This window comes from Macaca fascicularis, chromosome 3, assembly GCF_037993035.2.
Source record: "Macaca fascicularis isolate 582-1 chromosome 3, T2T-MFA8v1.1".
NCBI classification, from domain to species: domain Eukaryota; kingdom Metazoa; phylum Chordata; class Mammalia; order Primates; family Cercopithecidae; genus Macaca; species Macaca fascicularis.
In genome coordinates, this window is record NC_088377.1 from 73,505,722 (window position 1) to 73,533,248 (window position 27,527).

The window sequence follows — 27,527 nt, forward strand, 5'->3', positions numbered from 1 at the left end:
TTCTTTGACTAGTATTACCATGGTATATTTTTGTGTCTTCGCTTTTTCTTTCTTTTTTTTATCCTTTATTTTTAGTTGGCATGCAATAATTGTCGATAGTTACGGGATATAGAGGGACATGTCAATACATGTCTACAGTGTGTAATGATCAAATCGTGGTAATTCGTATATTCATCACCTCAAACATTTACTTTTAACCTACTTAACTCTTTAAAGTAGGTCTCCTGTAAACAACATATAATTGGGTGAGTTTTTAAAAAATCTACTATGACAAACTCTGTCTTTTAAATTTATATATTTAGACATTTAAAGTGATTATTGATTTAATTGGATTCATAGCTACCATGTTTGTAACTATTTTCTACTCATTATATTTTATTCCTTTTTCCTTCCTCTTTTTCTTCCTTTTCTGGTTTTAATCAAGCATTTTATATCTTAGCATATCAAGTATACTTCTTTTTCAAAACATTTTAGTAGTTGTCCTAGAGTTTCTGATTTACATTTTTAACTGATTAAGTCAGCTTCCAAGTAACACTAAATCACTTCACATGTAGTGCAGGTACCTTAGAATCTTCCCAATTTATCCTTCTCATCCCCTATTATATTGCCGTCATTCATTTTACTTGCCAATATGCTGTAATCACCAAATACCAGGTCTTGCACTCTCAGGCAAGTTCACACTCTGCCTCCAGCAAGTCATTAAAATTATTATTTAATTTTTCTACCAGGTGATTGTTCTGTTGTCTTCAGGTTCAGGTGAACAGATCTTGGCTATGTCTCTTTGAATTTTCCTCTCTCCAGATGTCAAGGTGGCAGTTTGCCTGAAACCTCTATTCTCTGAGGGACCCAAGAAAAGTCACCAATTTTCCATTTGTTTGGCTTTTACTTTCTGTGAAGGATGGGAATGATAACTTCCACGCTCTTCATGTGTTGGAGCTGAAATTGGAAGTGGTCCAGCAGACTGGTTTACATCGGAGACTGTAGTTGTGTTTGCTGATTTTCAAAAGCATCCAAGCCTCAGTTCAGGCATGCTTCATCCAACTAGCCAATTTTGGACTAAAAAGAGAGACAGGGTATTCTCTAACTCACATGAAAGAGATCATTTAATCTTCCAATCTGATCTGAGGACCCCAGACACAGTGTTACTTGCACAAAGCAAGAAGAACAGTGAAGTCCCTGCTTGGTGTTGGTTACAACCTCAGTGACACTGGTGTCATTGTTTCAGGACATAACTGACATTTTTCAGGACAGACACCTCAACTCCTTACCCTAAGCAAGGACTGGACTGTACAAACTCATCTCCCAGATAATCACTATTATTTATACACTTATCCACTCAACAGCTCACCAGAATTAACCTGCTCTGTTTTAAAATTTTTTTTTAATCAATGATTTGATTGTAATATGCACTTTAAAGACACTTAGGCAAATTGTTGGCTTAAAAGAGAAGAAGAATAATTCTGATTTCTCTAGAACTCTATCAACCTGCACTCCCTAAACTGGCAGCTTCACACAATGAGAACCGATGTTCACATTGATGATGCTCCAGCACTACAAGGTCCTGGAGAGCCTTTGAATCACCCAAGAAAGATTAAATTATGTTCAGTAGCACTTTAGTGTTAAGCGCATTTTATACTCTATTCCACATCTACAGAATTTGATCATTCATAGGAGGCACAAGGTGACTCTCTTATTGTCCAGGTTCCGATTCATTTCAGCTCAATTTGAATTACAAAGGTTTACTAAACACCTACTTCTCATTCCAAACTATGGCACACCCTAGAAGGTATATTCCATTTATTTATGGGGCTTGCAATTTCGTGATTTAAAAAAAAAAGGCAAACAAGCAAACAGAACAATACACATCTTATAACCATGGTACTCAGCACATGCAAGAGTTGATTGGATGAGTGTTTGCTCAATGACCTATAAACACAGTGCTAGATAGGCACAGAGACCAGAGTAATTAGAAAATGTGACACAAAGAGAAAATACTTCCACTCAACTATGTAACATTATCAGGACTCTGGCAGTCAGTAAAGTGGAGGAAAGTATTTGAGCAAAAGGGAAAGTGATGAGAAATTCCAGGGAATGGAGAAAATCTTCGTATTTCTGGAATATGTGGGTAGGAAATGCCAAGAAATGCTGGTGGGAAACCAAATCACAGAGGGCCCTGAATGTCAGGCTGAAGAATTTGAGTGTTTTCCTGTACGCACTAGGAAGCCAGCAAGTATCTTGAGCAAAAGAGTAACATAGTCAGGTGTGCTTTAGAAACATCACTCCAGAAGCACTGGGGAAGCAGATTGGGGTGAGATGGGAGGTGGGAGACACAGAAACCATTTAGAAAGTGGCTGCATACATTCAAGCTAGAGATTAAGGATAGCAGTAATGGGAAAATGGAAATGAGGGCATGATTCAAGAGACACTACAGAGGTAGATTTAATAGCACTTGACAACCAATTGGATATGAGAGGTAGATGGAGTTGAAGATGGCTCTGGAGTCATTTGCAGAAAGAGCTCCAGTTCTCCACCCCACCCTGAATCCACAGTCTTTGCAATGTGACTTTTCAGCTCCTCTTATCCAGAGATGAAATCTATTTGTGTGCCCCCTAAAATTGGGTTTCAGTTCTATTTTGCCTGGGTCTTGAACCAACACTGAATAGTCAGACAGGTGTACAGGGAGAGGATGCTGAAACCACATAACTTTGTTTGGGTTTCTCCAGCAACGTAGTCTATGACAAGGATTCAAACAGATATAATATATTTGGGAGATAATCTCAGGAAGCACAGTTAGAAGAATGGGAAAATGAGACGGGGGGAGAAAGGAAGCAACAAAGGGTATGTTATCAAGCAAGTTACCACTTTGCACAACTGAAGCTGAATCCAGCTGATATGGTTTGGCTGTGTCCCCACCCAAATCTCATCTTGAATTGTAGCTCCCACAATTCTCACATGTTGTAAGAGGGACCCAGTGGGAGATAATTGAATCATGGAGGCAGTTTCTCCTCGTGACAATGAATAAGTCTCACCGATCTGATGGTTTTAGAAGGAGAAACCCCTTTCACTTGATTCTCATTCTCTCTTGCTGCCACCTTGTAAAAAGTGCCTTTCTCCTTCCACATGATTGTGAGACCTCTCCAGCCATGTGGAATTGTGAGTCCATTAAACCTCTTTTTCTTTATAAATTACCCAATCTCAGGTATATCTTTATCAGCAGCATGAAAACAGACTAATACACCTGCTGAGTACTCGGGGAGATGTCTCTTGAGTTATTCCACCTGAGGCATGAAAGATTAGGGGTATTTATCTATCTTTATTACATAAGGGTTGCTGGTGAGAGGATAGAGAACTTCTATGGCCTGTCTGAACATGTGGGCAGAACAACCTCCAGCTCACCTGGCTCCGGCCTAGGCTGCTTCCAGATGGGACAACTCTTAGACAACCAGATGCAGGTACCTGCTAGTGGGGCCAAAGTGCTCAGAAGAACTGTGGGCCAAAGTGAAATAAGCAATGCCCCATGTTCTGTGGTAAGATCTATGCAAACCTACCGCCAAAGTCTATGGAAACTGAGACCAAAGAAAGAGGCAGATAAATCCAGCTTCTCAGAAAATGACATTGAATAGGAACTTATGAACAGAAGCCATGTCTCAGGAGGATTCGAGATGGTTGGATCCCTACACTATTACCCCCCAGACCCAGGGCTTATGTACTACAGAGTATTGCCTAAAGGCAAGATAAATAGTAAGTGTGTGTCTATAATAACATCAAGGTTGCTTTGACCTAAGGGCAGGATTTACAGTAAGTAAATGCTCTTACATAAGGAACAGTAGATAAAATAGAAATCTTAGAGGTATCCCCAGAACTAGGGTTAATCAGAAGTCAACATGGTGGATTAGCATCCAAGATGGAATTGCGTTAGCCTCCATGCCCCACATGTGTGCACTGCATCTCTTCTACCAGCAAAATAGGACTGGAGTTCAGACAGTGGGACAGAGCAAGGAGGAGGATAAAAGAGTTGTCAGAAGTTAGACATATGCCATCCCTAGGATCATGGTGAACCCCAGCTTCATTGGGGAGTCCATACCCTGACACAATAATAGGAACCAGAGGCTTGGACAGTTGTAAAACCCTCAGAGAGTATGTTAAGCACACATATACACACAGACACGTTCACATCAGAGGTGAAGTCTGCAGTTGGTCTTGGTTCCCTAAGTCCACTAGGCATGTGCTTACCTATGTGCCTGTCCACTTGCATCTCCCCATTCCCCACTGCCTTTGTCTTTGCCCCATCTATATGACTGGTTCTCATGGGCCATGTGTTTCCTCATTAGGATCAGACTTGTCTTAGTCTCTTCAGGCTGCTGTAACAGAATACCTACACTGGGTAGCTTAAATAACAAGTCATTTCTCTTGATTCTGGAGGCTGAGAAGTCCAAGATCAAGTTGCCAGCCTGTTTGGTTCCTGGTGAGGGCTCTCTTCCTGGTTTGCAGACTGCTGGCTTCTTGTTCAATCTATACATTGCAGGGGAAGTTGAATCTTGGGCCTCTTCCTCTTCTTGTAAAGACACTAATTCCATCATAAGGGCATCAACTCATGGCCACATCTAAATCTAATCACCTCCCAAATACCCTACTTCTGAATACCATCACAGTGAGATTAGAATGTCAACATATGAATTTGTGAGAATGGAGAGGGACACAAACATTCAGCCCATAAAAAGACCTTTCCTTGAAGCCCAGATAGCTTGGCTGGGTCCTTCCCACCTTGTCTTAATTCTTGCCAGACCCATGTTTCTGCAGTCAGGACCCTACCTGGAAAGCCTTTGCTACTGCCTAGACTCCTGCCAAGATGGGATAAGACATTTACAACCAAAGCCCTGATACTCACCATACTTTAATAATTGTCACTCTCCAAAGACCTCTGCAGCAAACCCAAAGCCCCTGCATTTGGGAATTCTTTGGGGACTAAAGGTAGCCCCAATGAAGTCAGTTTACCTGTATCCCTTGGGCTCTGTCACTTACACAAATGGCTCTCTCTTTCCCCATCACCATACCCTTGTAGAGCCAGCCCTGCAGTCGGGTTAATTCATCTCACACCCCAATCCCTCCACAATCTCCACTGTTTCTTTCTCTGGTTTGGTCCATTTTGCAAAAGAGCTTTTTTTTTGTTGTTGTTGTTGTTGTTGTTTTGTTTTTGTTTGTTTGTTTGGAGATGAAGTTTCGCTCTTGTCCCCCGGGCTGGAGTGCAATGGCGCTATCTCGGCTCACCGCAACATACGCCTTCCGGGTTCAAGCAATTCTCCTGCCTCAGCCTCCCAAGTAGCTGGGATTACAGGCACCTGCCACCAGGCCTGGCTAATTTTTGTATTTTTAGTAGAGATGGTGTTTCACCATGTTGGCCAGGCTGGTCTCAAACTCCTGACTCCTGATCTGCCCTCCTTGGCCTCCCAAATTGCTGGGCTCACAGGCGTGAGCCACCGCACCTGGCCAAAAGAGCTTGCTTTTATGCACTCATCCATTCCGTCAATGTTCATTAGCACCTATCACATGCCAGGCATTGCTGGGATTCAGGAGTGAGTAACAGAGCATGCCTTATAGGTGCCACCCAATGCAGAAATTCCTGTTGTCTGAAAAAGGCAAAAGAGTACACATGCGGAGATTTACTAACAAGAGAGTACTAGCATGCTGGCTCCAGCACTGACTGCAGCTGGTACCAGGCAAGTGAGTCAGTATCCTCCCCCAGCAAAAAAACATAATATAATATAATATAATATAAAAGCATTTCTACAACCAGAACTGTAAGAGGCAAAATGAAGAAACAGACCAGACCTTGGCTTAATGATGGTTCTAAGCTCATTAATGGTTTCCAGTTGACATGAGGCAGCCTAACAGCCTGGTCCAGCTTCCCAGCACCCAGGGTCTGAGGACAGATGCATCAGCGGGAGGCAGCTTTTCCACAGTGAGGCTCTGTGGTAGCATTCGCAGCATCAGAGATCTCTTAAAATGCTTGGTCGGAGGAGCTGCCAGGTCATACCTATAAAAATATGCGCTTGGCACTGAGTCTAGTGGGGCCTGATTCATATGGAAACCCCTGAGAGCCATGGGCAAGAGTGTTTACAGACTTAGAAAACCCTGCATGCTCTTGTAATTTTTTTTTCTTCTCCCCTGAGAAAAGTAGGAGTTAAGAGATTTATGGAACCTCCTGATTTATGGGAGACTCAGCCCTCCTCTCCTGATGGCCTCTCTCCAGGGCATTCCCATTTGTTCACATGGGAGAAGAGAGGCAGTTCCAGGCTCCCTTGCATGGAGAGAAAAACAGTATTTCCCGTGGACACACAGCATAGTTTAGCCAGAAATCCCACAGCACTTTCTAAAACCAGGAGCAATACTGATAATATCCCAAGTGCCTCTGACAAGCTGTCAGGCTGGGCTCTGTTTCCCCATTAAACCAGCATAGTCCAGCCCTGCCTCTGGGAGCTTGAATTGGCTTAGAGACTAGATTTCCTCATCTTAGATCCTAGATTTGCCTGCTTGGCACATCAGCTAGGAGCAATATCAGGTTGCATTTTCTTACTCCCAAATCCTGGAAGCAGCCAGACAAAAGCTGGTGCAAGGTTGGTCTGTGAGTCCTACGTTCCCCCCAGGAGATGCCTACAGTGGCATGAATTTGTCAAGGAGGCAAAGAAGGTCCCTCCACCACAGGACCAAATGAGACTTCCCTAACTGTAATAGCAAGTCCTGTCACCCTCCGAGGGATGTTTCATTACTGTGCTCCCTTTGCAGATGTGGGAACAGAAGTACAGAATTTTTCTAAGAGAAAGGGTCTTGCTCTGTCACCCAAGCTGGTATGCAGTGGTGCAATCATAGCTCACTGCAGCCTCAAACTCCTGGGCTCAAACAATCTTCCTTCCTCAGCTTCCCGAGTCATGGATCTACAGGTGTGTGCAGCCACACCTGGCTAATTTTTATTATTTGTTGTAGAGAGGAGGATGTCACTATGTTGCCCAGGCTGGTCTTGAACTCCCAACCTCAAGTAATCCTCCCAACTCAGCCTCACAAAGTGCTGGGATTACAGGACTGCACCACCACGCCTGGTCCCAGAAGCACAGATTGATTCCGGTCTTGCCCCGTGTCATACAGCTAGTAAAGGGTGGGGCAAGATTTGAACTGCGACACAAACTTGAGTAGGCATCCCTTCTACTCTCCCCTGATTCCCAGACCCATGTTCCCCAGACCATAAGACAGTGATTCCCAGGGCCCTCTCCTGGGATCCCAGCTGACATGAGTCAGATCTCTGCAGGGCTTACCAGATCCCCTCACTGAGCCCTCGGAGGCCCCGGGATGAAAGAGATTACGTTAAGCATGACATTTTTTTTTTCTTGTTAGATTGTACAGCTTTTGCCTTTCAGCACGTTCCTTGTTTCAGTCATTCCTTTTCCTTTCCAGACCCCAGGAGCCAGAAATAAACACAGGCAGTGTTCACATTGATGTAAATAACCGTTGGCTTTATTGAACCCATCTGCTCAGGCTGTTGGTTGAAATCATAGCTCTGGAGTGTTTTCCACCCCTTGGGCATTCGGGAAGTTTAGCTGCTGACCTGCCTGGGCAAGTTTGTTCTGCTCCTTCAAGAAAGACCCTCACTACACAAGCCATGGGTTCATTTCCTTGCCATCCTCAGGGCTCAGGAGCCTAGCCCTTTTCTCCCACTTAATTAATGCATGTTTTTATTTAGAGACAGGATCTTGCTCTGTCTCCCAGGCTGGAGTGGAGTGGTGCGATCACAACTCATGGCAGCCTCGAATTCCTGGGCTCAAGCAATCCTCCCAAGTAGCTGGCACTACAGGTGTGCTCCACCACTCCTGGCTAATGTTTTCATTTTTATTTTTAAAGATGGTGTCTCACTATGTTGCCCAGGCTGTTCTCGAACTCCCAGCCTCAAGCAGTCTTCCTGCCTCAACTTCCCAAGTATCTGGGACTACAGGTGCACACACCCATGCCTGGCTAACTTCTAAAATCTTCTGTAGAGATGGCGTCTCACTATGTTGCCCATACTGGTCTCAAACTCCCGGGCTGAAGCCATCCACCCACCTCAGCCTCCCAAAAGTGCTGGGCTTACAGGCATGAGCCACCACACCTGGCCCCTTTTCTGCTCATTAACAGTCATTTTCCTTCTCACTTTTTCTTTCTTCTGACACACCTAGAAGCTGCTTCCTGCCTCCCAGTCCTGCAGACTGCTTGGCCCCATCAATCTGTCCTGGGACGTTGAGTTCAAGGACAGACAGAACCAATGGCTGCAACCCATAGCCACAGCCTCTGGCAGCCATCAGCCCACCGTGGCCCTATGTTGATGTCCCATGCCTCTACACTTTGCACTGGGCTCTCTTCTCTTGTAATAACAATTAACAACCAGGTGCCATGGCTCACGCCTGTAATCCCAACACTTTGGGAGGCTGAGGTGGGCAGATCACAAGGTCAGGAGTTCGAGACCAGCCTGGCCAACATGGTGAAACCCCGTCTCTACTAAATAAATAAATAATAGCCAGGCGTGGTGGCACACACCTGTAATTCTAGCTACTCAGGAGGCTGACATAGGAGAATTGCTTGAACCCAGGAGGTGGAGACTGCAGTGAGCCAAGATCACACCACTGTACTCCAGCCTGAGCAACAGAGCAAGACTCCATCTCAAAATAATAATAATTAACAGGAGCAGCTAAGTGCATCAGACACTTGTTATATGCTAGGTGCTGCCATAAGCCCTATGCAAGTATTGTTTTCTTCATCCTCACAATCACCCCGGGAAACTGAGGCACTGACAGTGATGAGATATTTGCCCAAAATCACACAACTAGCAGAGGGTTCAGCTGGGATTCCAACCCAAGAAGTCTGGCTCTCGGGTTAGGGTTCTTTTCTATAGAAAAACTCAGCTTTGAAGTATGCAGGTCTCCACACCCCACTGGTCTAGAAGTCCCAGCTGGGGGTCAGAGCACATGTCTTTGGTCATGTGTGGTTGAGTTTTTGTCTTCTTATTTCTAGTTCCCCTTTGTTTTCTGGTTTTCATTTGTTTGCCTCTCTCCTTCATTTCCTACTTCTCCTGAGCATAGCTTGAGTCTTTACTGCAATGGATGGCCTTCTCCTCATTGTGTTCTTTCTCTCTTGCCCCACATTCAATCAGTAGCCACATCCTATGGATTCATTCATTTCAGAAATATTTAATGAGCACCTACTATGTGCCAAGCACACAGTAGGTGAACAAGATACATGGAGTCTCTGTACATGGGGCACTTTTGTTAGCAGCCACGAATCCACATGGGTCTACAGCAAGCTCAATTCTTGCCTCCTCGGAAGAAAGAATTCTACCGAGGGACATAAGGCACAGGAAGACATTGAGGAAAGTTTTAGAGCAGGAATGAAAGTTTATTAAAAAGCTTTACAGCAGGAACGGAAGGAAGTAAAATACACTTGGAAGAGGACCACACAAGTGACGAGAGCAAGTGCAGCTTGACCTTAGACTTGGGGTTTTATAGGTTGGCCTGCTTCCGGAGGGTTGCATTCCTTCTCCCCTGATTCTTCCCGTAGGGTAGGCTGTCCACATGCACAGTGGCCTTCCAGCATCTGGGAGGGGCCGCGTGCACAGTGTGTTTCCTGAAATTGTACGCATGCCCACTTAAGGCGTTCTTCCCTTATCAATCAAGTTTTCCTAGAAGAAGGTCACATACCAGTGAAACTTGGCCATTTTGCCCCTTAGGGTGCATGCTTGGGCCCACTCACCCAACTCCTGAGGTCTCATTGGGAAGCTGCTAATCACCAGTTTCAGGTTTTTCCTGTCTATGGGGAAACTGCCTCTCCCTGGCACTGGCTGCGACCAGTTATATTTTAAAGAGACAGCGTAACAGCCACCCACCTGCCCATCACCTGCTGGCCGCCTGATGTTGCTGGGTTTGGAGTGGGGGTGTCCTCTCCTGCCGTGCTCATGTCTGCCTGACTGCCTACTGGAACACTCTCAGTATGGTTGTTCTGCCTCTTGTCTCTCACACCCACTGGCTCAGAAACCAATGTCCCAAAATATGGCATTTAGACATGCTGAAATGAAGGCGCTTCAAGGTCTCTCTGGCCTCCCCACCTCCATACCCGAGAAGCTGCAATTCCTTTATCTGCCTGAGATCCAGAACCATGAGGGAGAACAGCTGTTTTCCCTTCCCTTCTCTATCTCATTGTCTATTGCAGAAAAGGAGACCAAGACGTAACCACACCTGAATAGACCCTTTTACAAGTATAAAGATTGTCTCCAAGGATCATTTAAATTCCAAAGAGAACTATTGACAAGTTCCCCAATCCATTCATTCTCTCTGGTAATCCCCTCAACAGAATTATTCTCCGTGCTCCTTTCCCATAACCTGTTTTACCAGGATCCAGGCCCCCATTCTTTCTGTAACCCTCCAAGTCTACAAGCTTCTGGTCTTGAACTCCTGACCTCAAACAGTCCTCCTGCCTGGTCCTCCCAAAGTGCTAGGATTACAAGCATGAGCCATTGCACCCCGCCAACGTGGCATATAATCTTCTGTAACTCATTGGGAGGTTGGGTCTTTATTCTGAAGGTTCTTGTGTATATGTGTTAAATACATTTGTATGCCTTTTCTCCTATTAATCAATCTGCCTTATGTCAGTGATTTTCAATAAATCTTTAGGGTGCTAAAGCCTTTGCAAAGGCTGGTGGATCCGCCTAAATGCTCTTCCGCCATACAGCAGCCTGGATCACTCATTCACCTCCAGTTAGACTTTCCTCAAATGTCACTTTCTCAGCAAGGCCTACCCTATCTACTGTATTTAAAACTGCACCTCACCCCTGCACTCCTGTTACCCTGCTGTGCTTTCTATGTTACCCAGAATAATTTATTATACATGAATTTATTTACTATATTTATTGTATTTTTATATTATATATTAAGTAATATATCTTTATTACATTTATCATATTATAAAAATGTATCATATTTATATCTATTGTTTTAAGTGGAGATTTATTCTCTCTCCACTCACTCTGTAAGCTCCTTGTGAATGGAAATCTTTATTTTGCTCACAGACATATTCCAGTGATGTTTTGGCTGTGTCCCCACCCAAATCTCATCTTGAATTGTAGCTCCCGTAATTCCCATGTGTCATGGGAATGGGCCAGTGGAAGGTAATTGAATCATGGGGGTGGGTCTTTCCCCTACTGTTCCCATGATAGTGAATAAGTCTCATGAGATCTAATGGTTTTATAAACAGGAGTTTCCCTGCACAAGCTCTCTCTTGCCTGCTGCCATGTGAGACATGCCTTTCGCCTTCTGCCATGATTGCGAAGTCTCCCCAGCCATGTAGAACTGTGAGTCCATTAAACCTCTTTTTCTTTATAAATTACCCAGTCTCAGGTATGTCTTTATCAGCAGCATGAGAACAGACTAATACACCCAAGCACCTAAACTGATACCTGATGCATAGAAGATGCTCAGTAAGAATTTGTGGACTAATGAACAAATGAGTGAATGGATGGGATATATGTCTTCAGCTCTAGCCTGATGCTGTGTGCATCACAGGTGTTTAATTATTGCTTACTGAAGGGAAGAGCTCCACAATCAGACTCAGTTCACATTCTTGATGACAGCAGCCCTGGAAAAACCAGTGTTCGGTATGATCTCATTCTTCCTGTTTGCATTTTTGTTCTTCGAGACAGGGTCTTACTGTGTCACCCAAGCTGGAGTGCAGTGGTGCAATCATAGCTTACTGCAGTCTCCAACTCCTGGGCTCAAGCAATCCTCCCACCTCAGTCTCCCAAGTAGCTGGGAATACAGGTGTATGCCACCACACTTGGCTAATTTTTAAAAATTTATTTAGAGATGAGGTCTCAGTACATTGCCCAGGCTGGTTGTGAATGCCTGGGCTCAAGCGATCCTCCCACCTCAGCCTCCCAAAACACTGGAATTATACAGGTGTGAGTCATCTTGCCCGGCCCTCTGTTTGCATTTTTAGGACCAAACTACAGTCATGGACCCTGTGAGGTATAATCAGGATGAAGGGGAGTTCAGAGCTCACCAGGATCCCTGGCCTCATATCCCCTCAAGTCAGCAGTAGGTGAGCTCATTTCCTTTCTACTTGCCCTATCCTGGGGACCCTCCTCCTGCAGAAAGGACCCCAGCTCTCAATCCTCAATCTGGTCTTGCTCCTCATCCTGCTCTGAGAAACAGGCCAGTGTGGCTGGAGCACAATGAGTGAGAGAACAGGGGATTGGAGACACCAGTGGAACCTAGATGATACGTGACCTTGGAGTCAAGCAGAGAAGTCTGGGGTTGTCAAAAACCAAGGGGAGCTTGGCACAGTGGCTCCTACCTATAATCCCAGCATTTTGAGAGGCCAAGACAGGAGGATTGCTTGAGGCTAGGAGTTTGAGTCCAGCCTGGGCAACACAGTGAGACTCTGTCTCAAAAAAAATGCAAATACATGAATAGATACACATACAGACATATAGGTTGACAGTCAAAGAGACAGGTACACAGAGGGACAGATAGACTAACAGAAGGACACACATTAGGATACTTAGATAAATAGAAGAAAGGCAGGTAGACAAACAGAGAGATAACAGATAATAGATGGATAGATGATATACAGATAAATAGATCATAATACAGATGATAAATAGCATAGATAATAGAGACGATAAATAGGACAGATAGATAGATGACAGATAGATGATAGATAGATAGATAGATAGATAGATAGATAGATAGATGATTTGGCTCTGTGTCCCCACCTAAATCTCACTTTGAAGTGTAATCCCAATAATCCCCACATGTCAAGGACGGGACCAGGTGGAGGTAATTGAATCATGGGAGAAGCTTTCCCCATGCAGTTCTCGTGATAATGAATGAGTCTCACAAGATCTGATGGTTTTATAAGCATCGTGCATTTCCCCTGCTTTCACTCTTTTTCTCTCCTGCTGTCCTGTGAAGAGATGCCTTCTGCCATGATTGTAAGTTTCCTGAGGCCTCCCCAGCCATGTGGAATTGTGAATCAAACCTCTTTTCTTTAACCAGTCTCAGGTATTTATTCATAGCAGCTTGAGAACAGACTAATACAGGTAGGTAGATAGATAGATGGATAGATAGATAGATAGATAGATAGATAGATAGATAGATAGATAATAGAGATGATAGACAGATAGATCATACATACATACATACATTGACAGATACATAAATATGACATATAAATGAGAAAGAGACTGCAACAGCTGGCAAAAATCAACCAACTACCTCTCTCCATCTCTTGTCCTTTTTCTCATGAAGCTCTCCCACTCGCATTTCTCATTCTACCTCTTCTCCTGTAATCTTCTGCTAGGTAGAATTATAACTTGATGAAAACTCCATGAGATAGATTTTAAAGACAGGAAACAATAAGAAGTAGCTAAGAGGGCTATGTGGCCGCCCGGGTGTCAATCAGAACAAATGAGCCAGCGGGTGGGAAAGCTCTTCCTTTGTAAATAGTCAGGTTCTCACACGTGGGAGGGTGTCAGACCCATTCATAATGCAACGGAGTTTAAGGTGTGAGGGGAGATACCTTACAACAGTGGGCAACAGTGACTCACAACCTTACCATGCATTTGAATTACCCAGAGGACTTCTTAACCCACAGATTGTTGAGCTCTATCCCAAGAGTTTCTGCTTCCACAGATCTGGGTAGGGCCTGAAGATTCACATTTCCTGGATAATGCTGATTGTTGCTGGTCCAGGAACTTCACTTGGAGAACCGCTACTGTAAAATAATTTTTCAAAGGTTGTTTTGGCTATCATGATGATGTTTAATCATGTCTCTTTTAATTAAATCCTATCATTCAGCATATTTGAAAATGAAGGGCCAGGTGCAGTGGCACACGCCTGTAATCCCAGCACTTTGGGAGGCTGAGGCGGTTGGATCACTTCAGGTCAGGAGTTCAAGACCAGCCTGGCCAACATGGTGAAACCCTGTCTCCATTAAAAATACAAAAATTAGCCGAGCCTAGTGGCAGATAATTGTAATCCCAGCTACTTGGGAGGCGGTGGCAAGAGAATCGCCTGAACCTGGAAGGTGGAGCTTGCAGTGAGCCAAGATGGCGCCACTGCACTCCAGCCTGGCAACAGTGTGAGACTCCATCTCAAAAAAAAAAAAAAATAGCATAAGAGAGAGGGAGGGAAATCTGAGACAGACACATAGAGAAGGCAATGTGGGGACCGAGTAGAGATGGCCTTGAAGGCTGGGGTGATGACAGCAGCCACAAAGCAAAGGACAGCAGCCACCAGGGGGCAAGACAGGGATTCTCCCTTGGAGCCTCTGGAGGCCATGTGGCCTTGATGACACTTTGATTTTGGCTCAGTGATGCTGATTCCAGACTGCTGGCCTCCTGAAGTATGAGAGAGTTAATTTCTCCTAATTGACGCCACTAAGTTTGTGGTAATTGGCAACAGCAGCAACAGGAAGCTCATACAGCATCAGCATCAAGTTAGACATAGAGGAGAATCTATGAGTCCTCCATTTTCTTCTCTGCCCATAGGGTCTTTTCTCCTCCCATGGCCTCATCAGGACTACAGCGGTCTCTCCCCTAATCCCCTTTGTCTTCTTCTCCTCCCAGTCCAGCCCCCAAGTTGATGTCAGAAGGGTTTTTCTAAAATGTAGTTCTGGCCACATTAATCTGCAGTGAAAATCTGTCAGTGGCACAGTAATGCCTGTAAGATGAAGCCAAACTCTTTGAGCTGGCCTGAAAGAGCCCCTTGTCTTCTCCCACCACTCCCCTCACCCTCACCCTCACCCATACACATACAGTCATTCCCCTCACAGACTCCCACAGGCACTCAGACTCACACACAAGCACATATTTACTCTCATTCAAGCACACAGTAACACAGTACTTTATTTATTTATTTATTCAGAGATGGAGTCTCCCTCAGTCACCCAGGCTGGAGTGCAATGGTGCGATCTCAGCTCACTGCAACCCCCGCCTCCCGGGTTCAAGCAATTCTCCTGCCTCAGCCTCCCAAGTAGCTGGGACTACAGGCGCGTGCCACCACGCCCGGCTAATTTTTTGTATTTTTAGTACAGACGGGGTTTCGTCATGTTAGCCAGGATGGTCTCGATCTCCTGACCCCGTGATGCGCCTGCCTCGGCCTCCCAAAGTGCTGGGATTATAGGCGTGAGGCACCGCACCACGCCTTTTTTTTTTTTTTTTTTTTTTGAGACAGTCTCACTCTGCCGACCAGGATGAGTACAATGGTGTGATGTGATCTCCGTTCACTGTAACCTCCACCTCCCAGGTTCAAGCAATTCTCCTGGCTCAGAGAATTTCAAGTGTGTGCCACCATGCCCAGCTAATTTTTAAAATATCTTTAGTAGAGATGGGGTTTCACTAATTTGGTCAGGCTGGTCTCGAACTCCTGACCTTAGATTATCCACCTGCCTTGGCCTCCCAAAGTGCTGGGATTATAGGTGTGAGTCACCGTAACTGGCCTTGTTTTTTTTTTTTTTTTTTTTCCTGAGATGGTGTCTTGCCGTGTCACCCAGACTGAAGTATAGTGGTGAAATAGTTCACTGCAACCTCCACCTCCAGAGTTCAAACAATTCTCCTGCCTTAGCCTCCTGAGTAGCTGGGATTACAGGTGCCTGCCACCATGCCTAGCTAATTTTTGTATTTTCAGTAGAGACAGGGTTTCACCATGTTGGCCAGGCTGCTCTCAAACTCCTGACCTCAGGTGATCCACCTGCCTCGGCCTCCCAAAGTGCTGGGATTACAGGCATGAGCCACTGCACCTGGCCAAACCTGGCAATTCTGACTCACATGGAGAGGGCAACAATTGCCTAGGGTACATAGGTGCTCAGTAACTGGACAGAGCTGCTGGTTTCTAGGACATGGGGCAATATGTAGGTGTCCAAAATGTTCAAGACAAAAGAGGAAGAGAAATTCCAGTTTCCTTACACAGAGACCGGCTTCCTTTATCATCTCCAGAGCCTGGTTTGTGGTGTGCAATTAGCATACACTGTGTGTCCTGTAACGACTGCTGCTGGACAAAGCAGGAATACCACATCTCCATTTCCTTCCGGTGGCTTGGGATGTCAGCACTGAAGACGATCACTACTCCGTGAGCATCCTTCATCAGGGCTGGCCAGCAGGACTCAAACCTGTGAGGAAGAAAAGGAACAAGGGAGAAATTTAGGTTATTCTGGTTTCTAACTGTGGACTTTAAAAAGAATATCTTAGTATTAAAAGTTGGTCCATGACTTCCTTTTTTTTTTTTTTATTTAAGAGACAGGGTCTTGCTCTGTCTCTCAGGCTGTAGTGCAGTTGTGGGATCATAACTCACTGCAGCCTCCAATGTGGGCCCAAGTGGTCCTTCTGCCTCAGCCTCCTGAGTAGCTAGGACTACGGGTGTGCTCCATATCAGGTCAATTTTATTTTTTGTAAAGGCTGATTTCTTCATTTAAAAAAAATTTTATTATTATGATTATTTGACACAAGTGTCTGGCTCTATTGCCCAGGCTGGAGTGCAGTAGCACGATCTTGACTCACTGAAACCTACATCTCCCAGGTTCAAGCAATTCTCGTGCCTCAGCCTCCTGATGTAGCTGGGATTATAGGTGCATACCACCACACTGGGCTAAGTTTTATATTTTTAGTAGAGACTGGGTTTTCACTATGTTGGCCGGGCTGGTCTCAAACTTCTGAGTTCAGGTGATCTGCCTGCCTCATCCTCCCAAAGTACTGGATTACAGGTGTGTTCCATGGTGCCTGGCCCCTATTTATTTATATATTTATTTTTAAAATGAGATTTCATCATGTTGGACAGGCTGGTCTTGAACTCCTAACCTTAGGTAATCTGCCTGCCTCGGCCTCCAAAAGTGCTGGGATTACAGGCATGAGCTACCACGCCCGGCCAAGGTTGATGACTGCTAACTGCATCATAGCCTAATCACTAAAGTGTATAAAGCAATGCATGTCAGCAAATAATTAATCAAGCTTCTCATACGTGCCAGGAAACATGCCAGGCCCAACTCCATGGTGCCTGGTGGACAGCTGATTTTTTTGTTTTGTTTTGTTTTTTGAGACAGAGCCTCGCTCTATTGCCCAGGCTGGAGTGCAATGGCGTGATCTTGGCTCACTGCAACATCTGCCTCCCAGGTTCATGCAATTCTCCTGCCTCAGCCTCCAAAGTAGCTGGGATTACAGGTGCCCATCACCATGCTGACTAATTTTTTGTATTTTTAGTAGAGACGGGGTTTCGTGATGTTGGCTACGCTGGTCTCGAACTCTTCTCCTCAGGTGATCCACCTGTCTTGGTCTCCTAAAGTGCTGGGATTACAGGCGTGAGCCACCGACCCTGGCCAGGGTCTCACTCTGTCACCCAGGATGGAGTGCTGTGGCACAATCATAGCTCACTGCAGCCTCCAACTCTGGGCTTCAAGTGATCCTCCTGCTTCAGTCTACCATGTAGCTGAGACTACAGACACATGCCAACACACTTGGCTAATGTTTTATTTTTAGTTGAGATGGGGTGTCCCTATATTGCCCAAAGCTCAAGTAATCCTCCTGCTTTGGCCTCCCAGAGCGCTGAGATTAGAGGCATGAGCCTCCCTGCCCAGCCAGTTGGGCACTCTTTGGGACACAGATTTGTCAGGGCTCACCTCACTCCTTGGGTTGGGCTGTATTCAGTGATGTCAGAAGATTCTGTCAGAACGTTGGCCAGAACAGTTTTTCCACTCTGTGAAAATGAGAGCAAGTAAAGGTCTTTGCTGAAAGGCAGAAAAGAAAACCAAAAAGAGCACCCCAAGAGGTGGCCTGGAATCGGTGTGATGCAGTAGAGGTAACGGGCACTGTGAGATCACTGGGGTGGTTACGACCTCACTCTCCTGCTCTAGGATGGTGGCCACAGCCTGGTCTGGGGCCCAGGGAGCATGGGATTAAGGAGTTCTTTTTTTTTTGAGATGGAGTTTCTCTCTTGTTGCCCAGGCTGGAGTGCAATGGAGCGATCTTGGCTCACCACAACCTCTGCCTCCTGGGTTCATGCAATTCTCCTGCCTCAGTCTCCTGAGTAGCTGGGATTACAGGCATGTGCCACCACACTCAGCTAATTTTTGTAGTTTTAATAGAGACCGGGTTTCACCATATTAATCAGGTTGATCTGGAACTCCTGACCTCAGGTGATCCACCTGCCTTGGCCTCCCAAAGTGCTAGAATTATAGATATGAGCCCCTGAGCCTGGCCAAGGAGTTTTTAGGTCACACAGAGGATCAAGTCAGCCTAGGGACTTGTGACTAGTTGTCTCACAATCTCACATGGAGCTGCTTCTCCACCTCAATTATATGAGTAAATTATATGAGTAAATTGCCACATTGCTTTTTTTTTTTTTTTTTTTTGAGACAGGGTCTTACTCTGTTGCCCAGGCTGGAGTGGAGCAACGCAATCATAGCTCACCGCAGCCTGCATCTACAGGGCTCAAGTGATCCTCCTGGCTCAGGCTCCTGAGCAGCTGGGACTACAGGTGTGCGCCACCATGCCCGGCTAATTTTTGTATTGTAGAGATGGCATTTCCGTATCTTGCCCAGGCTGGTCTTGAATGCCTGAGCACAAGTGAGCTCCCCACCTTGGCCTCCCAAAGTGCAGGCAGGAGTTAGCCACTGTGCCTGGCCTAGGACTTAAGACAGTTTCGCTCTTGTTGTCCAGGCTGGAGTGCAATGGTGCGATCTTGGCTCACTGCAACCTCTGCCTCCCGGATTCAAGTGATTCTCCTACCTCAGTTTCCCAAGTAGCTGAGATTACAGGCATGTGCCACCATGCCTGGCTAATTTTTGTAGTTTTAGTAGAGATGGGGTTTCACCATGTTAGGCTGGTCTCGAACTCCTGACCTCAGGTGATCCACCAGCCTCGGCCTCACAAAGTGCTGGGATTACAGGCATGAGCTGCCACACCTGGGCTTTTTACTTTTTATTTATTATTTTTTATTTTTAACGCATTTAGCTTTAGTTCATCTGAGCTTTATTTCTGTGGATGATGTGAAGTATACATGTAGATGTGATTCCCCACTATCACTCCCCCGACACACACATTAATAGCCAAGGGTTGCAGGACCATATAGTAAAAAGCTCAGGCCTCAAGCAATGGCTCACGCCTGTAATCCCAGAACTTTGGGAGGCTGAGGCAGGAGGACTGTTTGAGCCCAGGAGTTGGAGACCAGCCTAGGTACTAAGCAACATAGCGAGATCCTATCTCTACAAATAATTAACAAATTTAGGCCAGGCGCAGTGGCTCATCCCTGTAATCCCAGCACTTTGGGAGGTCGAGGCAGGCGGATCACTTGAGGTCAGGAGTTAGAGACCAGCCTGGTCAACATGGTGAAAACCCATTTCTACAAAAAATACAAAAATTAGCTAGGGGTGGTGGTGTGCGCCTGTAATCCCAGCTACTCAGGAGGCTGAGGCAAGAGAATCCCTTGAACCCAGGAGGCAGACGCTGCAATGGGCCAAGATCAAGGCACTGCACTCCAGCCTGGGTGACAGAGCGAGACTCTGTCTCAAAACAAAACAAAACAAAAACAAGAAACTCAGTCGGGCATGGTGGTGCACGCCTGTAGTCCCAGGTACTCACGAGGCTGAGGCAGGAGGACTGCTTGAGCCCAGGAAAGTCGAGGCTGCAGTGAGCTATGATCACAACACTGCACTCCAGCATAAACGACAGTGAGAGTCCCTGTCTCAAAAGTCCAGATCCACAGACGCATTCATTAGGGGGATATCGGGGGCAAAGGAAAGAGTCACCAGACTTAGGCTGTGGTTCCAACGATGCCACTCAGTACCTTGGGCCTTCGGGGCTCATTAACACTGGGCTTGCCTCCACTATCTCCTCCGGGCAGTGGCTGGAATCAAGGTCTGAAAGCACGGAATTCACGGAAAGGCCAGGGTCGCCAGCCGGGGTGGGCGCGGTGGGCCCGGGTTCCCACCTCCAGGAACAAGGCACAGACCAGAGGGGTGGCGACCTGCGCTCCGCCAGGCCCGGAGACCCGCTTCCCGCTCCCCGCTCCCTCTGCCGCGGCGGGCCGGGCCTCACCTCTAAGGCCCCACGAAGAGGATCTTGGCCTTCAGCATCGTTGTCTGCCGCGGCGTAGTCAGCCGGAGCCCACCAGAGCTGGCGCGTCTGAGCTGAGCACTCCTTGGCCGCTGTCGTTTCCATGGCGACGGCTAGCGACCCGCAGGGGCCTACGGGACTCGGCCGTTTCCGGCGCACAGGGCTGAAAGTGGGCGCGTCTGCAACTGGGAGGGCGTCGGAGAGAAGCCACAAAACCCGGGCTGCAGACGCGGTTCTTCCGGGTTGGCCTCTATTTCTTTTCTTTTTTGTTTGTTTGTTTGTTTGTTTTTGTTTTTGTTTTTTTGAGACGGAGTCTTGCTCTGTCGCCCAGGCTGGAGTGCAGTGCATCTCGGCTCACTGCAAGCTCTGCCTCCCAGGTTCAGGCCATTCTCTTGCCTCAGCCTCCCAAGTAGCTGGGAGTACAGGCACCCGCCACCACGCCCGGCTAATTTTTTGTATTTTTAATGGAGACGGAGTTTCACCTTGTTAGCCAGGATGGTCTGGATCTCCTGACCTCGTGAGGCGTCCGCCTCGGCCTCCCAAAGTGCTGGGATTACAGGCGTGAGCCACCGTGCCCGGCCTGGCCTATTTCTTTTAGAGACAGGGTCTCACTCTGTCGCCCAGGCTGGAGTGCAGTGGCGCGATCTCAGCTCACTGCAGCCTCCAACTTCTGGTCTCAAACGATCCTTCTGTCTCAGCCTCCCAAGTAGCTGGCACTACAGGCACGCGCCATCACGCCCGACTACATTTTTAAATGTTTTTATTTGTAAGACTGGATTTTGCTATGTTGCCCAGGCTGTTTTCGAACTCCTGGGCTGAAACGATCCTCCCACCTCCACCTCCCAAAATTCTGGGACTGCAGGCACACTCCACCAGTCTTGGTAGAGACGCGGAAAGCAAGATTCCAGGAGGGGGTGGAATGGCCGTTTCCAAATCTTTGTTCCTCCCAATAATCCGGAGGGCACAGACAGGCCATACAAGTGGCAAGCGGGCCTTGGAACCAGGTTTTGACTCCTTTATCACTGTGGCCGTCCACTTGGGAGCCGATTTATCACAGCCGTGGCCCAGCTTAGAAGAAGTCTGGTTTCTGTAAGAGGATTCACCACTCACTATCACTCCTGTGATCTGGGAGAAACCAAAAATGATGATGACTGGAATCGTTTGGTCAGTGCAGGTGTCTGGAAACATTGCTGCTAAATTCAATCAGTTAGGTCAGTCTGAAAATACGGAGTCAAGTCAGAGTTTCAGGTAAGGCCATGATATTAAATGTCTATGTGCTGAGAGTGCCGGTGCAAAATATGCTAGCCCACAAAAAGGCTGGCATGACAAAAATGCCTCATCAACCCACTATCAAATTTTTAACCTTTGGTAACATAGTTATATATAGTCTGTATTGAAAAGAACTTCTTGGCTGGGCGCGGTGACCCACGCCTGTAATCCCAGCACTTTGGGAGGCTGAGGTAGGTGGATCATTTGAGGTCAGGAGTTTGAGGCCAGCCTGGCCAACATGGTGAGACCCCACCTCTACTAAAAATACAAAAATTAGTTGTGTGTGGTGGCACACACCTGTAATCCCAGCTACTCAGGAGGCTGAGGCAAGAGAGTCTCTTGAACCTGGGAGGCAGAGATTGCAGTGAGCCGAGATGGCACCATTGCACTCTAGCTTGGGTGACAGAGCAAGACTCCATCTCTAAATAAATAAATAAATAAATAAATAAATATAACTAACTGCTGAGTGAACAGTAAGGAAGAGTTCTCAATTTCAAGATGTCATTGTTGATTGATTAAATAATCTTTTGTTTTTGTTTGTTCAGAGAGAGTGTCTCACTGTATCACCCAAGCTAGAGTGCAGTGACGAAAATCTCGGCTCACTGCAACCTCCACCTCCCGAGTTTATGCGATTATCGTGCTTCAGTTTCCGAAGTAGCTGGGACCACAGTTGTGCCCGGCTAATTTTTTGTTTGTTTAAGGGATGTGATTTCACCATGTTGCCCAGGCTGGTCTCTAACTCTTGTTCTCAAATGATCTACCTGCCTTGGCCTCCCAAAGTGCTGTGATTACAGGCACCAGCAACTGCGCTCCTGCTAAATGGAGTAATTAAAAAAAAATTTTTGTTTTTTTTTTGAGACTGGGTTTCACTCTGTCACACAGGCTGGAGTTCTGTGGCACGATCTCAGCTCACTGCAGCCTTGACCTGGGCTCAGGGTATCCTTCCACCTCAGCCCCCCAAGTAACTGAGACCACAGGCACACACCACCATCCCTGGATAATTGTTGTATTTTTGGTAGAGATGGGGTTTTGTTGTGTTGGCAAGGCTGGTCTTGAACTCCTGGGCTCAAGTGATCTGCGTGCCTCTGCCTCCCAAAGTGCTAGGATTACAGGCATAAGCCCCCACACCCAGCCTACTGTGCATTTTTTTTTTCTTTTGAGAGGGAGTCAAGCTGGAGTGTAATGGTGCAATCTCAGCTCACTGCAACCTCCCCCTCTCCAGTCTATTAAGCGATTCTCCTGCCTCTGCCTCCCAAATAGCCGGGACTACAGGCGCACACCACCACATCCAGCTAATTTTTGTATTTTCAGTAGAGATGGGGTTTCAAAATGTTGGCCAGGATGGTCTCGATCTCCTGACCTCATGATCTGCCTGCCTCGGCTTCCTAAAGTGCTGGGATTACAGGCATGAGCTACCGCACCCGGCCACCATTTCGTTTTAAACTGCCCTTCATGGATGAACATTTAGCCTTTGGTCTCTTTCTTGATTTATGACAGCTCATGACTTTCAAGAAAACTACCTATGGATAGGCCGTGTGACTTTTCTTTTTTTTTTCTTTTTTTTTGAGATGGAGTCTCACTCAGTTGTCCAGGGTGGGGTTCAGTGGTGTGATCTCAGTTCACTGCAACCTCCACTTCCTGGGTTCTAGCAATTCTCCTGCCTCAGCCTCCCAAGTAGCTGGGATTAAAGGCACGTACTACCATGCCTGGCTAATTTTTGCCCTTTTTTTTTTAGTAGAGATGTGGTTTCACCACTTTGGCCAGGCTGGTCTTGAACTCCTGGCTTCAGGCAATCTGCCCACCTCAATTTCCCAAAGTGTTTGGGATTATGGGCATGAGTCACTGCACCTGACCTATTAATGTTATTTTCAAGCAAACCTTCAAAAGTTTATTCCAAGGCCTTGCTCTCATAGCAGCAAAGCCTGTCTGTTGCACGGGCTCTTGGTAGCATCTTCCTGTTGGTGGATGTTGTGCAGACCTGGGACAGTAAGGCATGTTAACCTCGAGGACATCGAACCTGGCTGGCCTGACTGTTGGGTCTCCCTCCCAGGACACGGCGAGCCATGGGCGGGGCAGTGCCTTTCAAAGCTGCTCTGACGGAGCGCTTAGCCCTCATCCAGCCCTCCAGGGAGCTGGTGCAGAGAATCATAGCAGAGCACCCCCCACACCTGACCCCCGGCATAAGGTAAGAGGAGCCCCTGCTCCAGGTGTATTTCAGCACCAGTGTTGGGGGACACATTCTCCTGAGAGCATCTAACTATTCCTTTAGAGCGCCCTCTGGGTGGTTTATTTTCATTTTTATTTTTTAATTTTATTATTATTTTTAAAATATTTATTTATTTATTTATCTACCTATTTTTTGAGGCAGAGTCTCGCTCTGTCACCCAGGCTGGAGTGCAATGGTGTGATCTTGGCTCACTGCAACTTCCACCTCCGGGGTTCAAGCAATTCTCCTGCCTCAGCCTCCCAAGTAATTGGGATTTCAGGCGCCCACCACCATGCCAGGCTAGTTTTTGTATTTTTAGTAGAGACGGAGTTTTGCCATGTTAGTCAGGCGGGTCTTGAACTCCTGACCTCAGGTGATCTGCCCGCCTCGGCCTCCCAAAGTGCTGGGATCACAGGCGTGAGCCACTGTGCCTGGCAAATTTTTATTTATTAATTATTTGAGACGAAGTCTCACTCTGTCACCCAGGCTAGAGTGTGGTGGTGCGATCTCAGCTCACTGCAACTTCTGCCTCCCAGGTTCATGCAATTCTCCTGCCTCAACCTCCAGAGTAGGTGGGATTACAGGCGCCCACGACCACCTCCGGCTAATTTTTGTATTTTTAGCAGAGACGAGTTTTGCCATGTTGGCCAGGCTGGTCTCGAATTATTCACCTTAAGTGATCCACCTGCCTTGGCCTCCCAAAGTGCTGGGATTACAGATGTGAGCCACTGCACCTGGCTTATTATTTCTTTTAGCATCAGAGTCTCATTCTGTTGCCCAGGTTGGAATACAGTGGTATAATCATGGCTCACTGTAGCCTCAAACTCCTGGGGTCAAGTGGCCCTCCCACCTTAGCCTCCTTAGTAGTGGAGACTACAGGTGCATGCCACCATACCCAGCTAATTAAAAAAATTTTTTTGAGAGACAGGGTCTCGCTTTGTCACCCAGGCTGGAGTGCAGTGGCATGAACACAGCTTACTGCAGTATCAACCTTCTGAGTTCAAGGGATCCTCCTGTCTCAGCTTCCTAAGTAGCTGGGACTACAGATGTAGATGACCATGCCTAATTTTTTAAAAATAATTTTGTATAGACACAGGGTCTCACTATGTTGACCAGGCTGGTCTTGAACTCGTGGTCTCAAGTGATCAATTTTCCCCCCTCTGCCCACCAAGGTGTTGGAATTATAGGTTTGAGCCACTATACCCAGCCATTAAAAAAAATTTTGTAGGCCGGGCGTGGTGGCTCAAGCCTGTAATCTCAGCACTTTGGGAGGCCAAGGTGGGCAGATCACAAGGTCAGGAGATTGAGACCATCCTGGCTAACACGGTGAAACCCCGTCTCTACTAAAAATACAAAAAATTAGCTGAGCATGGTGGCGGGTGCCTGTAGTCCCAGCTACTTGGAAGGCTGAGGCAGGAGAATGGTGTGAACCCAGGAGGCGGAGCTTGCAGTGAGCCAAAATCCAGCCACTGCACTCCAGCCTGGGAGACAGCGAGACTCTGTCTCAAAAAAAAAAAAAAAATTTGTAGAGATGGGGTCTTGCTATGTTGCCCAGGCTGTTCTCAAGCTCCTGGCCTCAAGTGATTTTCTACCTTGGCCTCCCAAAGTGCTGGAATTAAAGGCATAGCTTGTGTGGTTTTTTTGGCACTTACACATGGTCTTGTCTGGCCGGTTGTCTGGTCCTGCCTGTTTCCGCCTTTCCTCTTTCTCCAGGGAAAACCGAAACTTTCCTTGTTTGTCCTCGTCTTGTGGTTTTCTGGGTCCATGGAAGAGTAGAGTTCTATAATGGTTTCCTAAAGGCACCAAGCCCTAGCCATTGATTCCTAAGTGCGTTTAGGAAAACACATATAAGGCCAGGCGTGGTGGCTCACACCTGTAATCCTAGCACTCTGGGAGGCCAAGGTGGGTGGATCACGAGGTCAGGAGTTCGAGACCAGCCTGACCAACATGGTGAAACACCGTCTCTATTCAAAATATAAAAATTAGGCCAGGCACGGTGGTTCATGCCTGTAATCCCAGCACTGTGGGAGGCTGAGGCAGGTGGATCACTTGAGGTCAGGAGTTTGACCAACACGGTGAAACCATGATGTTTTTAGTACTTAAACATACTAAAAAAGTAGCCAGGCATGGTGGTGGGCACCTGTAATCTGAGATACCTGGAAGGCTGAGGGAGGAGAATCGCTGGAACCTGGGAGGTGGAGGTCGTAGTCAGCCAAGATTGCACCACTGCACTCCAGCCTGGGTGACAAAGCAAGACTCTGTCTCAAAAATAAAAAACAAAAATTAGCCGGGCATTGTGGTGCATGCCTGTAATCCAAGCTACTCAGGAGGCTAAGGCAGCAGGAGAATCACTTGAACCCAGGAGGCAGAGGTTGCAGTGAACCAAGATTGTGCCATTGCACTGCAGCCGGGGCAACAGAGGGAGACTTTATCTAACAAAAAATGAAAGAAAGAAAAGAAAGAAAAGAAAGAAAGAAAGGAGGGAGGGAGGGAGGGAGGGAGGGAGGCGGGCGGGCGGGCGGGCGGGCAGGCAGGCAAAGCATATGTAAACATTAACTGTCCAGGCAATATACCTCAGGAAAATGCATTCAGAGGAAGAAAATATATCTTAGTTTCCTCTTCATGTTTCTTTTTTTTTGTGTTACTCAGTGTTTGATATTTTGCATTTTATTTTTTCAGGGAGCTGGTAAGTCGCCTACGAGAGCGAAATGTTCAGGTTTTCCTAATATCTGGTGGCTTTAGGAGTATTGTAGAGCATGTTGCTTCAAAGCTCAGTATCCCAGCAACCAATGTATTTGCCAATAGGCTGAAATTCTACTTTAACAGTAAGACGTTAATGGTAACACGTTCCCTTTCTTAGCAGTTCTATTATTCAGTATTCTGGGTAATGTCTGTTGGAATGCAACTTAAACAGTCACATCAGAGTTAAATATTGAGATAAATGGTCCTCTTAATTGATGTCTTTTGCCCTTTGGTACCCTTTGCTCAGCAAAATAGACTTAGGTCATCACCTGTCCTAGCTTTATTATCTATAACATCACCTGTCTGTACATAAATGTGTGCATTTCATGAAACATTAATTCCTACATAGCCCCTATGACTTACTTTGCTATATGTTATATTTCAACTTTATGGGAGCTTCTATGCATTTGAAGCAATTTAGACTCAAGAAGGAGACTTTTGGCTGGGCATGGTGGCTCACGCCTGTAATCCCAGCACTTTGGGAGTGTGAGGTGGGAGGATTACTTGAGGTCAGGAGTTTGAGACCAGCCTGGCCAACATGGTGAAACCCCAACTCTGCTTAAAAAAAAAAAATACAAAAATTAACTGAGCATGGTGGTACATACCTGTAGTCCCAGCTACTTAGGAGACTGAGGCAGGAGAATCACTTGAAGCTGGAAGGCAGAGGCTCCAGTTAGCCTAGATCACGCCACTGCACTTCCAGCCTTGGTGACAGAGTGAAACTCTGTCTTAAAAAAAAGAAAGACAGAGATTTTAGAAGAAAGACTTTTGTTAATGGATTACTGAACTACAGCTGCTCTTGGGGAAGCCTCCTGTCCCCTCTCTGGTCCATAGCAGTGCCACAGCTGTTATAATATCTGAGATCTCCAGTTATATCAAGAAGTGACTGATAGTAATATTCCTATTTTTTTCTTTTTTGGATACAGGGTCTCACTCTGTTGCTCTGGCTGCTGTGCAATGGCTCGATCTCGGCTCACTGCAACCTCTGCCGCCCGGGTTCAAGCGATTCTCCTGCCGCAGCCTCCCAAGTAGCTGGGATTAAAGGCGCCCATCCCTACGCCTGGCTAATTTTTGTATTTTTTTAGTAGAGTCGGGGTTTCACCATGTTCGTCAGGTTGATCTCGAACTCCTGACCTCAGGTGATCCATGCACCTCAGCCTCCCAAAGTGCTGGGATTACAGGTGTGAGCCACTGCGC

The 27,527-nt window shown here is 46.5% G+C and overlaps 1 protein-coding gene across 1 annotated transcript; it reads right to left on the reverse strand.

Annotated features, from left to right (window-relative positions):
• Positions 1-9,393: 9,393 nt before the first annotated feature.
• Positions 9,394-21,301, reverse strand: LOC102133901 (uncharacterized). The gene is made up of 6 exons (XM_015447391.4): positions 20,980-21,301; positions 20,096-20,298; positions 17,680-17,756; positions 15,977-16,179; positions 13,627-13,782; positions 9,394-9,697 (listed from the first exon to the last, which is right to left on the reverse strand). The coding sequence occupies exons 1-5, from the start codon at positions 21,299-21,301 to the stop codon at positions 13,655-13,657; spliced, it is 933 nt and encodes a 310-aa protein (XP_015302877.4). The 3' UTR covers positions 9,394-9,697; positions 13,627-13,654.
• Positions 21,302-27,527: the final 6,226 nt, after the last annotated feature.